This window comes from Rhopalosiphum padi, chromosome 2 (genome assembly GCF_020882245.1).
Source record: "Rhopalosiphum padi isolate XX-2018 chromosome 2, ASM2088224v1, whole genome shotgun sequence".
Lineage (NCBI taxonomy): Eukaryota > Metazoa > Arthropoda > Insecta > Hemiptera > Aphididae > Rhopalosiphum > Rhopalosiphum padi.
In genome coordinates this window covers 56,525,526-56,543,725 of record NC_083598.1, presented here as the reverse complement: position 1 = coordinate 56,543,725, position 18,200 = coordinate 56,525,526, and the positions used below count along the sequence as shown (strand labels likewise).

General features: G+C 26.3%; 2 protein-coding genes across 2 annotated transcripts; one reads left to right on the top strand and one right to left on the bottom strand.

The window, feature by feature from the left end:
* Nucleotides 1–8,362: 8,362 nt before the first annotated feature.
* LOC132920750 (uncharacterized) lies at nucleotides 8,363–11,638 on the bottom strand. The gene is made up of 4 exons (XM_060983397.1): nucleotides 11,478–11,638; nucleotides 11,173–11,279; nucleotides 8,920–9,137; nucleotides 8,363–8,847 (listed from the first exon to the last, which is right to left on the bottom strand). Exons 2-4 carry the CDS (start codon nucleotides 11,273–11,275, stop codon nucleotides 8,716–8,718), a joined length of 453 nt encoding a protein of 150 aa, XP_060839380.1. The 5' UTR covers nucleotides 11,276–11,279; nucleotides 11,478–11,638; the 3' UTR covers nucleotides 8,363–8,715.
* A 1,000-nt stretch (nucleotides 11,639–12,638) lies between these two features.
* Nucleotides 12,639–16,631, top strand: LOC132920749 (selenoprotein F). Its single transcript, XM_060983396.1, has 5 exons — nucleotides 12,639–12,875; nucleotides 12,938–13,056; nucleotides 13,504–13,616; nucleotides 15,708–15,817; nucleotides 16,344–16,631. The coding sequence occupies exons 1-5, from the start codon at nucleotides 12,834–12,836 to the stop codon at nucleotides 16,440–16,442; spliced, it is 483 nt and encodes a 160-aa protein (XP_060839379.1). The 5' UTR covers nucleotides 12,639–12,833; the 3' UTR covers nucleotides 16,443–16,631.
* Nucleotides 16,632–18,200: the final 1,569 nt, after the last annotated feature.

Sequence of the window (18,200 nt, the reverse complement as noted above, 5' to 3'; positions counted from 1 at the left end):
ATGTATATAAATATAAGTATGCATAGTGTGTATATATGTATTACCTATATATGAATAAGAAAACATAGAATACATCAAGATTTATAATATTATTATGTAGTACTTATAATATAAATATTTGCAAAACCTTTAAGTGAATCATGGTCTGATCGTATTTAAAAGCACAACCCTTGAAAACTTTTGTTTAACGCATGGTACGGAATTTCGCAATATTATAAATAATGGTAAAAGAATAAGAAAAAAAATTACTATTCAGATACCTATCAATTATAATAAAATTCCAAAACTATTAGAAATAGCGCAATATAGTACCTATTTGTATGCTACTATTAGAAAAATAATATCTTAATACATTATAAACTTACTTAAAAGTTAGCCATACAACTTTATATTATAAATGTTATTTATTATAAATCACAATAATTTATAGATATAGGCGATATAGTCATATAGGTAATACATAATTTAACTTTAAACGTTACGACTTACGATGGTCGACGTTATGAGCATGCGTTAAATAAAACAATATTTTAATAAATATTAATAACCAATTTATTATATGATATAATATAAAGTTCAATATATATTATATATATCGTGGTGTTTTACGATTATATGCCTGAATTAATAATTAAACTTTATACTTTACGAGTCGATAATATGTTTTCGTAAGCACGATTGACTAATATTCGACGAGTACACAATTTATAGTCGTGTGGTATCGGCTTTAGGAGTAGGTGTGTAAAGTGTATTCTACAGGCTACAGCCATTCGTGATATCTGCAGTTTTTACAAGCTACAATGTCGTTTATTTATTTATAACATGTACTTATATTCTTTATACATAAAATTACAAATTTTAAAATATAGTCTAGTTATTCAATGGGCATTCTTATCATCGAAAGGAAGAGCTATTATATACGTTTAACTCAAATTTATTCAAAATTGAATTTTATTGAAATCCATTCATGAATTCTTATAAATTAATTAAACGTGTCAATGAGACAAGTAATGTGATTAGGTATTTGGTTCGGGTCTCCTTTAAAGGAATTAAAGTGTTTATTTTACTCCGTTTCGTTTGATGTATAGTCGATTCATAGAAATGTTTTCCAATTCGTGTCGAATACAATGCTTGTATGTCGGCTGTTGGTACCATACTGTCTGGCAATACTGTTCATTCTAATCGTACATGTATATTGTATTCACAATTCTCATAAGTATAAGACGTATTCTTTTTTGATTTTATAGATTTCCGGTAGAAAATAAGAATATCGTTTTTGTAATTTCATGATCGTTTATTTAGCCAAACAAACGACCCGGAAACCGCAAAATATTACAAACGATGAACAGATGAACATGCTATGCTGTTGAAAAAATAATGGGTACATACGTATAATAACATGTTTTTTCATTGTGATATATTTACTAGCAATATTTTGTATCAAAACATTTATTAAAAACAAGATGATTTATTTATTTTATTTTGTGATGCACGTAAGTATGAATTTAAAATGTGTAATCATTTACTAATAGGTATAATCTATAGTCTATACTAATATTATAAAGAGGAAAGATTTAATTGTTTTTACTGAATAGGCTCCGAAACTACTGAACCGATTTAAATGAAATTTGGTACATAAATAGTTTAGACACTGATAAAGGACATAGGCTACTTTTTAATACTAAAAAGAGCTATAAGGGGTTGAAATAGCCAATAGGGCATGGTATATATTACCTGCTGCATACTAGTTGCGGTCATGGATGATTTTTGAGATAACCACAAACAACAGTTGCGGTCACTGCAATTGTATAAGTAATATCAAAGTTTTGGTCACATCAAAGACTGAGCTTTTACTGCAGTAATAATAAAATGAGTTAAAAAAATTAGAATTAAAATTTAAAGCCAGCGGTTTTTAAGTAGCCCAATCTGGAAATTATTTTGGTATGTACAAGTTCAATGCTTTTATATTCGAGTTGGCTTTAGAGCTATTAAATACCATTTGATGTAAGTTTATGCTATATAATATACTGTATAGTAATCTTAAATGATTATCAACCGTCATTGTAGTTTGTTACGATAAAAACAATATGGTAATTATAATGCTAAACTTCAACTGAAGTCGATCCACTGTTGTTTTTGAAATATAAAAATACTATATATTTAAGAAATATTTATTTATTTTTGTGCTTTTATCCCACTATTGAGTTATAAGTTATAACTTATAAAAGCGCAAACAATGACCGCAATTAGTAAGTAACCTTTTAGTTGGTTGACCGCAACTAGTACGTAATTTTTGATTTTGACTGCAACTATAGTAAACACCGATAACTTATAACAAAATTAATTCAAAAAAATTAAATAAAAAAAAAAGTAATTAGACATATTTTTAGTATTCTAGCAACCACTTAGAAAAAATAATAAACATAATTAAACAATTAAAAAATACATATACATTTGCGATTTGCCGGGTCAGCTATTATTAATATAATGTAAAAAAATCTCGGTTTTCACCTGAGGTGACTTTTGCCCGGGCAATAACCCGGGTGGGACAGCTAGTATTTAATAAATATAATGTAAAAATGTAAAATTATTTATTATATATATATTAATTAACGCCAAATGGCTTTTATAACAGTATAGATAAAAATGTTACAAAACAAAATATTAAGGTTATAACAAATATACGTAAATATAGTATAATAATATAATTTATATGTGTTAAAATTAAGAGCAAATATCATGGGTGTGTTTAAGTACGAAATTATTGGTTTTTATTAAATATTAATAATATTATATTAAATAAATTTGGACATCATTCTTGTAAGGGGTGCATTTTTTGCAAAATTGCTACGGCCTAAAGGTATATAAAAAAAAACTTTATTACGGGTATTACCAGGGATGTGAATGCTCAGTCGTTCCAATAAACGAGGTGCGTCGATCTTACCATCAATCAATCAATGAATAAATGAATAAAACAATACAACTATAATTAATGTGACGTTCAGAAAGTGACTTGAATTTTAAAAAATCCTTAATTTGACTGTAATCATGAGGAGGATGCGCAACATTGAGGCTGTGCTCTGCGAAATTTAGGAAGCGGTTTTGGACTCTATCAAAGTATCAAGTCTCTGCGTGTTACTCATTGTGTAAGGAATCCAGACAATAACTCCGTACTCCAAGAGTGATCTTATATGGGAGTTGTAGAGGTAGAGTACAGAAAAGCATTTTGGGTTATCAAAGTTTTTGAAAAATGTATTCTTATAAAGCCGAGAATGCGTAGCGCTTTACTAGCATATATGAGTCAATATGTGAACGAAAATCTAGTGATGGAACATAAATAAATCCGAGATCTTTTACCTGATTAACACGTTCAAGTGGTTGCCCGTTTAAACAATAATCAAAATCGAGATTTCTCCGAGAACGGTAGAACGACATAATTTTGCATTTGTGTTCAGTGATAATCCAAAAATGTTACATTTTGCGATTTTCAAACTTTTTCCGGTATAACAGTATAAGGATTTTATAAACATGCTAAAAATTTCGAAAACATGCTGGTTCTTTTTGGTTTATTTATAAACGTTTTGAAATTTCTATTTTTTTAAGTTTTTTTTTTTAATGTTAATAAATATTTAGTTACTTGGTAGAAATAATTGAAATTTTTAATAAAAGGTACATCATAAGTTCTTTAATTGAACGTAATATACACACATTATTTTTTTACAAGTGTTTAAAATTAAATTAAGAGCTTGTTAGTTGTTGTAACATGTATAATATGTTGATAAATTTCAAAATATAATAAATGAAAAAATAAGTTAAAATAATGTCAAAATCGAGAAAATTTGTAAAACATTTTATGGTTATATAAGTGTTATAATACTTATAAGTTAAAAATGTATATGATTTTAAATATTCATATTTAAGGTTTAAAAATGTAATACAGTATTCTGTTTCCATTTTTATTTTTAATTAAAAAAAAAAATAAAGTTGAGTCTACAAATATTTTTTATAAGCGTTTTAAGTTTAGGTTAATTTTGACGAAATTGAATATTCACGCATAATAAAATCACAATTTTCTCATTTTATTGTAATTCAAAAACGTATAATCGTGGATTATCGTGTTAAAATGTTCACTAAATATTTTCATAACCATTTTCTACACGACTACACAAGGTAAAATTTTCAAAATATTTCAACTTTATTTTAGCTATTTATTATAGAAATTAAAATTTTTTTAATTTTTTCTAATAATGTCTGTAAATATTTTTTCAGTGATGGGTTAAGAAACTTAAAATTTTAATACAGAGTTCTCCGTTTTCCACAGTTCATGATTATTATAGTTGTTTAAATGTATAATAATATTAAAGATATATGCACGATATTTTATAAGCGTTTGAAGTTCAAATTCAAATTATTAAAATCACGAAAATTTACAAATAATTTTGAAGTTAATAATTATAATAGGTTAGCTTTACATATTCCAAACGCCTGATCTTAATTTTAATTTTTATTGCATAAAAGACTTAAGAGGACGTTATACCTGCATGTGTTGTCTCTGACTTACTTATGTAGATCATAGCAAATTTACGTTCAGCAGAACACATTTTATAATGTTAGCTTTAATATTAAAATAAATTTACCTATTATAAAATTTAAAGGTAAGAATATTATCAAGAAAATTTCATATGATTTTATTGATATTATCATTTTTAAGTGAGTTATAAATATTTTAAAGTTGTAATATTTTACATAGCTATAACTCACTTTAAAATGATAATATCAATAAAAGCATATAGCATTTTCTAGATATTATATATTATATTATATTATATATTCTTACCTTTAAATTTGATAATAGGTAAATTTACTCTAATATTAAAGCTAACATCACAAAATGTGTTCTGCTAAACGCAAATTTGCTATGATCTACATTAGTAAGTCAGCGACAACACATGCAGGTATAACGTCCTCTTAATACTAAACCTATTTTTGAAAACTTAAATTTTTAAAAAAAAATTGTCCACGCTTACTCAAAAAATAATAATTTATTTTTGAATTGTGTATTTAATAAGAAAATGAAATAAAAGAATCAGGATGGAATTATGTCTATAGATTTGTGTAGACTTGTGTAGATTATTAACCAAAATTGTACTACGGGCTATGGCACTAACGCCTACTAACGCAATAGAAATTTAAGTTAATAATTTGGTGAGAATGATGTAAATGTGCTTTACTTAGGTACGAGTGTACGACACCACATCTAAGTTTAAAAAAATAACAATTGAAATCGTATAGAATAGGTATTGTAGAATTGTAGATAAACGATAAACTGTTAAAAAAATATGATAAACGCAACCTGCGTAAATCAAAACTAGGTACCTATTAAGCTCACCCAATAATAAGTTAATTTTTAAGATATAATAAAAAACTTTGTCAATAGCTTAAAAAAAAAACAATTCAAATTCGAACTTAAAAAGGAGGGTTCAAATTAAAAAATTATTTTGTTGAGCATGCGTGGAAATATTTTTTAAAAATTTGAAATGGATTTTCTTTCTTAACTTGTACTTTTTCTGTGATGGAAATTGACAAATACATTATACACATCGACGCAATTTGGGCTAAATGTATGGAGGTGCTAAATTTATGTTGATCAAAGTGACTTGTGGGGGGCTTTGCACCCCACACCCATCCATATAACACAATTCATGCATTCGTCGTATTAATTTATTATCTATAATTATTAATAGCTTATAATAAAATAACACTAAAAAAAAAAAAAAACGCTTGCCAAGTCAGAGATCTCACATTTTGTATCTACTTATTAATAAACTTTTTATAATGACCTAACAACCAACTTTTTAGTTATAATAGTTTTGGAGAAAAGTTAAAAAATAGAAATTTTGAGACTGTTCACGCCTATGTTTTTGTGGATTCAAATCGTTATACCGCTTGGGTGTGATATCGGATCTCTCATTAATATTTTATGTTAAAGCTAGCTTAATTATTCACCTACTCGATCATTACAACTGAGTTAAATTTTTATCATTTTCCTATTTAACAAAAATTCTTAAAGTTTTTAAAAATTTAGACTATTTTCATTTCAATTAGGTACCATACTTACTTGATTAAAAATCAAGAAAGTAAAAAAAAAAACATTAGCTTACAGTTAAATATATTTTTATTTTTAATTTTAATATTATATTAAAGATATATGTCTTTGATACATAGCAAAATGATTCATTATTTTATCTTTATCAATTTTATTGCTTAGATCTCTCTCGATATTAATAACTGACAAATCGGTCAAAAATTCGATTATTCTATTGAAAATTTGGGTGTGCTAAGCATCCCCCCCAAATTGTGCCTATGATTATACACCTATACCTACTAAATATTTTCAAAAAGTTGATTGTTAGATGTGGGGGGCTAACTCTCTCGGTTAGTTGTCGACTTCCGATTCGTGACCACTACTCTATTTATGTAAATTTCCAATTTCATCCCAGCTGGATGTCTGAACTAGATCATCTACTGCCAACAAACTGCCCGACACACTAAGAATTTAGTAGCTTTTTTGTAGGAACCTATTAGCCTTCTTTAGATATCTATACTAAATGCTAAAATGGCCTCATCTGTCAACTACCTACTCTTGGCTCTTGCACCAGACTGGGCAACTGGAACGACCATTTTCGTGTTACGGTATTTTCTTTTATGATTTGAGTTTAACGGCTTCGACGAACACTTGATAATAAATAGGTTTTACGCAGTGGCGTATAACTTCAAAATTTGGGTCTGGGAGCAAAATAATAACGGTCTTCTCTTATCCAGGCATTACATAGGGTTTTAAGTTTTATGGGAGAGGGTGCATTCATTTTAATAAAATTATTTTATACATTACTTAAAAATATTGTGTATGTTTTATTAATTTAAAATAGTATAATAATTTTAGCTGATCGAGCCAGTCTGCCAGCTGCCTTACAAATCAGTTCTATTCTTCTATATACACAATATTGTTACTACTAATAAATTTCGTTAAGTTGTTAAGGACTGCTCTACTAACAATGTATAATCCAAACTTACGATAAGATGCAAGCCACAATTTGTCACCCCTGAATCCTGATAATATATGATAAAAAAATAATAATATATATAATATATATGATGGCTGATATATACTCATACAAGAAACAAAAAATTGAAAATCCCAGTATCGGCAACAGCAACTAGTAGAACGCTTATCTCAGAAGACTGTGTATTCGGAGTCTGTCATAAATTCTTAGTCTTAATTTCTTGCATCAGAAATATGTAAACATTATAATTATAATAAAGAAATCATATAAATATTAACCTAATCAGTAGTGATGGGTCGAACTCTGATTTTTTAAATCGAACCGAACTTTAAATTATTTTTTCGAACTCGAACCGAACCGAACCTTCATATTTTCTACCGAACCGAACCGAAACGAACCTAGAATCATTTTAAGTCGAACTCGAACTCGAACTCAATATTTTTTATCATTATTATTATAAATGATACATAAGGTGCCTGTTACAGTTTATAACTTTCTATCGCCAATAGTCTAATTATTTCTAAAAAATGATTATCAATTTTTATTTTTTTTAAATAAATTATGAAGAATTGTACAAATATTTGGCCTCTGAACTATCGTGGTCAGTAAGTCAGGTTCGACAAATATTTTCAAATTCGATTTTCGAACAGTAAAAGATGTTTGATAGTTCGGTTCGAATTTTTTTCGTGCCGAGTTCGAATTTCGAATCGAACCGAACATCAAGGGTTCGGTTCGGTTCGGTTCGAGATTCGAACAGTTCGACCCATCACTACTAATCAGATAAGTATTTTACTAATAACAATTATTGTATTATTAGTTTAAAGGGAAAATTATGTTAATAAAGTAATGTTGCATACCCTGCATATTCTTGATTTATATTGTCTAAATCCATAAGTCAGGCTCAATTTTAATAAAAAACGGAGGGTGCTTAAGCTCTTTATACTTCGCGTATAACGTTGAAATGCTGCTGAATGTGATGTAAAAAATTATTGTCGAGGCTAATACACTCTAACCGCCCCCCAACTGCACCTATGCCAGTAGTAATAATAATTTAAGTTTCAAAAATATTAGAAGCTATCTTATAGATAGTTGATCTTAAATATATCATATTTTGATTTAATTTAATTATTATTATAGTTAAGAGGACACTGCACCTGCATGGTTTGTTATCTTTATTGTTAAAGTGAGTTTATACCATATTTTTGTTAGTAGTATAGCTTCTGATTTATTTCAATATTTTAATGTGTAAGAGGATGTGAAATATTACAAATTGAAAATATTCATATCAAACTTAAAAATTAAAATATCAAAAATAACCCAACACTATATCATTGATAATGTTTGAGCCTTTAATTTTGATGATGAACTTATTCTAATATTAAAGATATTAATCAGATCCATCTTAATTGATAGATACACATATAATTATTATTAAAATACACCTGGTAATGAATTTGTTCACAAGCACATGACAAATAAATTATAAAAAAATTAAGACTTTAAATTATTAAACAATTATTAGTATATGAAAATCTGATTTATAAGTTATTATACTGGATAAAGATTTGTATTCAAAATGGATAATAAATACTAAAACAAAATTTTTTTTTTTTAATTATATATTAAGTATTAAAATATACAAATGTCATCTCTACTTAGGTACAGTAGCTGAGCATTTGCCACAGTAATGCCTATTTGGCATGTCAGCCATGAACACACCGGGACCACAATTTTCAGAAGTACATTCTTTCTTCAAACGGATAACTTTACCATTTTCATCAACCTAAAATGATAAAAGATTAAAATGAATATTATTAAAACATATACCTAATATTTATAAATAAAAAGTTTATACTTTGTAAAATTTCAACACAGCTAACTTAATCTTCCTTTTCTTGTGCTTGATCTTTTTGGGTGTAGAATAATTCTTCTTCTTACGTTTCTTAGCACCACCTCTCAATCTAAGAACCAAGTGAAGGGTAGATTCTTTTTGAATGTTGTAATCTGACAGAGTGCGCCCATCTTCAAGTTGTTTGCCGGCAAATATCAAACGCTGCTGATCCGGAGGAATACCTAAATTTATTTTTTGAATTAATTTATAATAAAATAATATATTTGGGTCATGAAAAGTATTCAAAATTATTTACAGTTACAATCTACTTAATTAAGTCATCAATGATTGTATGTATATTTACGAGTGAGCCCTTTTTACAAACATGAAATAAGAGTATAAGATATAATTTATAGAAATAGTATTGATATCTAAAATCATTTAATTTTCATAAATAACAAATATACTTTTAGTTTTAATAGTTTTTGGCATTTAAGCAATAATTTATTTCAGTTAAAATGTAAGTATAATTATTTGCAATTTAAAAAATAATACTGTTTGTAAGGCCTTAGGAAAAACTTATTTAACCAATAACCATAGTTATCTATAGTCTATACTCTATAGGATATTGGTAGGGTTGGCAGTCAGTATCTTTAATACAAATTTATCTTGTATCTTGATACAATTATATGAAGTATTGAGTATCCTGTATAGAGATACATTTTTAGTCATGTATCGAGTATTACATAAAATAATTTTATCGAAAAATACTAAATACTTTAAAAAATTAATTTTATGATATGTATAATTTATTTTCATTATTATTTATTCATGTAATTTAACAATTGATTTATTAAAATATATTTATACTTAATTAATATTTGGAATTTAAAAGTTAAAAGCATTTGTCTAGATCAGTGGTGGGCTAACTTTTTTAATAGGGGGTCACAAAGTTTAAGAAATTCTAGAGGAGGGCCAGAATTATAGAAGAAAAATTCATTTTGTATTAAAGCTCTGTATCATATATTATAAAAACATGATACTTTTATACTATACAGGCCATGACAATGGACCCTCGGAGGGCCAGATTAAATATTTTTGCGGGCCGGAGTTGGCCCGCGGGTCGTACTTTGCCCATCACTGGTCTAGATTCACAACCTACCTAATTTTGTATAAATAAAATTTAAAAAAATCCTATGCGTCATAGACTATGACTAATTTTTTCAAGTATATTGGGTATCGAAATATTTAAAATGTAAGTATCAAGTATCTAAATACTTAAAATATAAGTATCGCAATACTGATTTTTGAGTATCTTGCCCATCTCTGGACATAGGTATAATTGAAGGAAACCAATACATGTCAACTTTTCTCAATAAAATATTGGAAAAAGAGGATTTTTTTAATTGGATTGATAAAACATTAACGGTGCTACTAGTGATTGAAAAAGTTGAATTGTAAACAACTATAATTAAATCTATCCGAATGCATATGGTGTTTGAATGGGTACAATATTTATTAATTATATATATTGAAATTTTAATTTTCTTAATAAAAACAAATTTTTAACATTGATTTCATTATTTTTTAGAAATTTAGTATAAAACCTATTTATAATGTAAATCATCGATACATTTGTGCGTTATAAATCTGCTTCTAATCAAAATTTATTTGAAATAAATTATTACTTTAAGTTATCCTATTAAAAATAAAATTTATAATATATATACATTCATTAAACAATACAATCCTAAGTAGATATACGAAAATCATAACAATTATTCATATGAAAAACACTGGTACAGAAAAATTCAAATAGCTATAGCAATTCTATTTACAAATGTAAAACTTAGTCAATTTGTGTTCAACAAAACCAAATTTATGTTAGAAATATGTAAGATAGAAACAGCACATACAACAGTTTTGCATTTTTTTAAATGCTAAACAATTATGATGCATGTATATACAAAATAGACAAGTTAATGAAAACACTAAAAACACACATTGTATTTTTCATCAAATGAAATTGCTATAATATGTACAAAGGTATCAAATTTCATCAAGATATTAATAACGATGAATTTTGAAATACTTCAATTTTCATATATTTATAGTTAACAATTAATAGTGGAATTCAATGGCAATATCAGTAATGATAAAAATGAAAGATGGAAGAACTTCGTGTTGAGCAGATACATTTTGAGCAATCAAATTCGAATAGTACCAAAATCATAATAATTATAATACCTTAAAATTATATAATACTGTAGTATTTACCTTCTTTATCTTGAATTTTGGATTTAACATTTTCAATTGAATCCGATGACTCTACTTCGAGAGTGATCGTTTTCCCCGTCAAAGTCTTCACAAAGATCTGCATTTTGCTACAAATCAATAATTATGGTAAATTAGCAAAATAAAAAAGAATTTTGTTTGCAATAAACGAGTTTAAAACATAATAAGCCACGTGGTTATAGGTTTCTAGCGTTTATAATACAATAATTCAATATTTGTATGACAAAGATATATTCATGAAAAATGAAATTAATAAATGGTTACTGGTTAGTATTTTTAAAAATTACCTTTTACTTCTATCCGCAAAGTGAAGTTTATACTCTTATGGTCCAAAAAATCCACGTAAAATGGAAACTTCAAAATGACAAATGGAATAATTACCAACAAGAAAAAATATGTAGTTTGATAATTCTAATCATTATATTTACAATATTTAGGCTGACGAGGGGTTGAAGGGAATTACTAAATGTTTGAGGTTATTTATCAAAGAGCTTGTAATCTTAATTTTGATTCTTTATTATTATTTTATTGTGAACACAAACATTCGTGATTTTGGCGTACTTAATAATAAAATACCAGTTATTATATTTATATAATATTTCAATCAAACTATTAACTAATTTAATTATTTTTGATTAATTTAATTTATTAGTTAGTAGCACAGAACAAGTAGTTGGTAGTCTTGCCAGTTAGGTAATAATTTTTAAAATGTTTTGTCTTCTGGGACTACTGGTAGGCGGTAGTGAATGCTATCTTAGAAAATAGATGAAAATATATTCTCACAATCGTGATTCACAGGCTTGTATTTATTTTGGAGGGGTTTTTGAAAACTATTGGTATGCTAGTATAATATCATTATTATAACCGAATATAGGTATATAGGCATATAGTACAATCTGCACATTATAAACTATATTTACAATACATTTTTTCTTTAAAATTTAATAAAATGTAAAAATACTAGTTTAAAATACGTGTGTCGTGTATCATAGTTCTTAATGTTCTTGTATTGAATTATCATATTATATAGGTATTTCTATACAACGGCACGATACAGATGATCTTAAATATGGTAGTATTAGTTTAGAATCAGCATATTAGTATATTACAATATTATTATTTAATTAGTGTCTTAAATCATGGTTCGCAGCTCTATTGTTTGTCGTGTAACGTCCAAAAGTTGAGCTCGATATATTTGCTTTTGAAATGTTCGCCGTTCGGATACTATATATTACTACTATATATTATTATTTATTATGTTTACAATGTTTTTTGAGTAATATACACGATTAAAGATATATATATGTATATATATGGTAATATATGAGTAAACATACCACGATTATTACAGCCAATCAGAATACGATAAAAGGTATACGACACGATAGATTATGAACCCGGTTTGACTCTGATAGCAAATGCCAAATGATAACCGTAACGTAATCAAAACAAAACATAAATTCTTAATTTTTAAATATTTTTGCTATGTAGCATAATTATAAATTAAATATAAATTCGCTATACATTGAAAACATTGAATTCGTTGTAAAATTTTTACAGCATATTTGTTTATTTTGATAAATTCACTGTTTTTCACAATTTATTTTAAAATATTTAATATCTACTTAAAAGCTATTTCCAATATGCAGATCAAATTTTTAATATTTCCACTATTAATGTTATTAGTATGTCTTAATATCTATAATTTTTTTAAATAACTAACCACATTAATTTGTTTTTATATCAGGGGAACGGATGCAATGCAGATTATACGACTAATGAATGTTCATTATTGGGTTTCAATAAAGCAAATCTTTTGTGTTCATCTTGTGATCAACTTAAAAAGTTTCAATTGACATCATTAAGGTATAAAATATTATGTTAATAAATCATAACGTAATAAACTATATAATATGTAATTTTAAAATAGTTAAAATTAAAAATCATATAAAAATATAAACTTTTATACTTTATTACATACACCATTAATTAAGATAGGATATGCTTTAAAATTAAAGTTTCAAACAAATAATTCATAGATAATAAAAATACCTTTAGTTATTTTAATGGATTAATTTACTCTAATATTAAAAATATTGTAGTTAGGATTATTCTGATCATAAAGATTGCTTTCTCGTGCATTTGTAAGACGGAAACTAGATATGTATTATTATCATACAAAGATAATTAATATAGTAATTAACATATAACAAAATATATACCTTAATATTTAAAAATATTTTCTTTCTTAGTTATGATTAGGATTAAAATTAAAAACACAAAATAAATTAAAATAATTATATTTTATTACAGAGAACACTGCGTGAATTGTTGTCAAATTGATGAAGAAAAATCTATTAAAGTATATGCCAAAGCCAGATTGGAAGTTTGTACATGTAAATTTGGTGCTTATCCTCAAATACAAGGTATATAATAAAGTTCCTTTTTAAATTGATTTAGGTTATCATAAATGTAAATATTTTTATTTTAGGTCACAATTTATTTACACATTTAGTATTTCAAATTTATTGAGTAAGAAATTAAAAGATTTCTATAAAATAATTATGGTCATATTAATTGGTATAACTATACAAGGCCATTGTCTAATAGTGCATTAAATCTAGACAAAGTAATATTTTCTTTGGTTACTGGTTAGTCATTCACAAATTAAAAGAAATTATATTTTGATATGCTACATGGTTGTAATTATCAAATATTATGTCATTATAAATTACTGGGAAATATGAAAAGATTTTAGTGTAAAATTTAACAAGACACTTAGTTATAAAAATATAATTTAACACAATATTATATTCCAATAAAATCTACCTATTATATTTGTTTTTGGAAACAAACAATTATTAATTTAAATTTAGTAAAGATGTAAGGCAATAAAAAAATAAAAATAATTTGGTGATATGAAACTTTATGATTATACATGAGTACATAACAAGATAGATATATTAGATAGCATGCATATCTATGATATATGTTAAATATTGTTAAAAATATAAAATATATTACAAATTAACCTAGCGGTTCCCAAACTTTTTCGTTTTAAGCCCCCCCCCCCCTAATAAAACCGATGACCATTTTTTTAGAAGTCCATGGTTTATAGAAATACTTAGTTTCAACAAAGATCTTTGTGTTGACTAAATTAATGTTTTTAAGGTTAAATTTCTTATTGTTTTATTTTGAATCGATGATTATAATTTTTGTCAACTTGATAATTATGTCGATATCTTATATTTTCATCGTTGAGTATTGGTAACTACCTTTTTTTTTTTAACTCTGTCTTGTTTTGTTTTTAATTTATCGGTAGTTATGTTTCTTATATTGTTCATGGTTTGAAATGATTACAGTCTAAAAGTATAATCTATGTATTATATATGTATTTGTTTAGTGTTAGTTATATTTGGACTGCTTGGTATCAGTGCTATTATTTTTTAAGAAAAGCTCACTAAATGTAGTTTTTGTGTAATTATCTGGTATTTGAAGTTCTGCAGTTACTGGTTTTTGGTCTTGATGTGGTCTTTTAATTTTTATAATTTGTTGAATAGTGCATTTTAATCCTGTTATACTCGGAAAGTGTCCTATTATGTTATGGCTATGAGTAATCTAAGATAATAAACTTTTTTTTTTATTACTATTTATTTACAATTTATTAATTAAAAAATATGGTTAGAGGAAATCACTCAGCAATATGTAATAATAACATAGTCTAATCTAAGTTAAAAACTTACTTTATTTATACTGATTGTAGTACCTATTAACTACATTTTTTCCAGACGAGTGTAATCGACTACGATATTTTTTCCTATTATATTTTATATTCTACCCATTTCCATGTACTTTTATTTTTGTTTTCTCTTTCTGTTACTAAGTACTCATAATTTATTGTATTATAGTGCTTGTTTATTGTTTTATATTTACGAATATGTATAATTTATTATTTTGTGATATAATTATAGGTGAAAGCTGGAAGAAATTAATATAGGTATAAGGTAAATTTTGTATTTGTAAATATATGCCAAATCATAAGTTATAACTATTTCTGTATAGATTTTATAACCGGACTTTATCGGACGGGTCACGTTTACCTATATACGTCATACTACTTATACTACATATAAACCCAATTCATCTTTGTGATTCATTACTAATGAGTTATTAATATTTGGCAATTGCTTGTCACTAGGCAACTTAGCCACTGTTACTTCTGATCAAGCGTACCCAACTAAATTTGTTAATATAATATATATTTACTCAATAAAGGTGAGTAGTTGGTTCGTTTTGTGAACGGTTATCTATAGAATACAAATCAGTGCTGTGTTACATAGTAATTGATTATTGATTTGGTGTTATTCCTAACAAAATACCAATCAACATTTTTTTTTAAAAAGAGATTTGATTTTTATTGATGGTTTATGTTCAAATATTATTTATTATCTAATATAAATAAGTAATAATTAATACGAAGTACTGTATACGAATTATATAATTGTGTATTGTTTTAGCGTTTATAAAAAGCGATCGTCCCAACAAGTACCCGAACTTAACGATCAGATATGTACGTGGGTTGGATCCACTAATTAAACTCATGGATAGCAGTGGAAATGTGCAAGAGGTATAAATATATAATGTATTAATAATAAATCCATTATAATTTAAAACTTACCTTTAAATTGTTTAATTTAACTAATGTGAGACATGACATTCGTCATTCTGTTATTCGCGAACTGTTAAGTCACTTCAGAGATTCCCAACCAGGGTACCGCGAAATTATTTGAAATATATTTTTAGTCTATAGGGCCATGTAGGGCATAGGGTGCCTCCGGATTTTTAGAAAATGACTCATGGCACAAGAGTCAAAAAAGGTTAGGAACCTCTGTGTTAAGATTTGGAATTGAGATAATATATACATAATACATGTAATAAGTATACATATTATATTTAAATAAAAAAAAATATATTTAAGTATACATTTTTAATACATCTTATTTATGTATAAATATATAATATACAATTTTAATATTAGAAGATAAAAAATTAACAACTACATAATATTATAATTTATTATATTATACATAAGAATATTTCTATTAAAGCACCTACTTATTAGTTATTGCGCTAACATAATATTTAATTTCTAGGTTTTGGCAATTGAACGATGGGATACCGATACAGTGGATGAATTCTTGAGCACTCATTTAGAACGCATCGAAGATGATTACCGGTCAAACCTAGTGTAAACTTTACTGTTTAAAAAATACTTTTATTTTTGTACGTGTTTTCTTTTCATTTATACACACTACTACAATTTTGTAATGTTAATAATATTCATGTTCGAGTGTCATAATTATTAAACATGAAAAGATACGGCTGCATACGGGCAGAGTATCCCTTATTTACGAGAATTATATGTTATACGAATAATAGAATTTCGTGTACTTTTTTTTATATCTGCACTGAATTATTATTATTGTTTTGTAAGTGTATGGAGAGAGCGTGAATGCCGCATAATATAAATATATAATGTATGAAATGTTATACAAATGTATATAGATTAGAATAATAATAACATTAATAACAATAATATATAATATGTACCTACCACTGTGATTTATATCACAACGACGGCGTTGGCGTCTGCTCAATAATTAAATGGAAATTCTATTATCTTGGTCAAACTACCGAACACGAGCATCATTATCACAGACACTGAGAAAAAGGTATGTTACGAAATCACAAACGATAGGTATTTTATACTTTTACAGGGTTGTCTACACATTAAGACGTATTATGATTGATAAAATAAAAGACAAAGAGTCCATTTAGGGGATATAACCCCCCCCCACAACCAAAATATTTATATATAATAATGTAAGTTGTACGTTTTTATCTACTTGATAATTTTTAAAATCAATTTCCAATAATAATAATAGATTTTTTTCAGCGTTTATTAATGATAATAAATACGATGTCTCTAATAAGTAATGTTAGCAAAAATTTATAACTAGACAAATTTTGACACATGTGATATGGTACCAAGATAACAAAATAATTTATTTACCAAGGTAAATCAACAAAAGTTTTTTTTACCCATACATTTTTAGGGAGATTTAGGTAGATGTGATAGCTAAGAATAAAATAAAAACGAAAACCTTCTGGGGATTGGCGGCGGCAAGAATCCCTGTGCAAAAATTCAGAAAAATTGTTTCAGTAGTTTACTTGGTTAGCAGTGACAAACTAAAAACCATTTATTACGATTATAATAGTAGGTATAGGTTATTATATTTAAGTATTTTTCAATGGTTAACATCACGATCACATATTCACACATTTCAAAATGTTCAAAGTTGGATAAAATAAACAAATATAAAATTCAAAGTAATTAAAAACAAAAGGAAGTGAGTAATTTACCAAGACAAAAATAATTATATTTGTTATTATTATTAAGTATATATTATTACGCACTTTTAATTTTGAAAAATATAATTTTTACATATTGTACAATGTTTATTTACAGTACAGGTACAGTTATACCTAGGTGCTAGGTACCTATTCAATATTACTTGTACGTTTTATCAAGTGGAGTATCTACGTCCAAAAGCGTATTTGTGATGTTGAGACCCTGGGCGGGGGTGGGGGCAAAATTAATTTTTCTTTTGTACAAACTAAAAATAATTAACATCTGATTACCTAAATAGGCATACAATTCTTATTGTGTTAAGTATGATATATCATTACAATTTACGATCTTTATCAAACGGAAAATTGTTTAAATAAATTATTAATTAATGTATTATATAGAAAATAATACGTGCGATGGGGGGGGGGGGGCGAATACCCCCTTCGTCACCCTCAAATACGCTCTTATCTACGCCAAATTTTATTTCACTAAGATTATAATTTATTTTGTTTTACGAGGATAATGACTAATCACAAGATCTCTACCTAGGTTGCTTTAGTTTTGAACTGAAAATATATTCATCGCTTCACATCTAAAT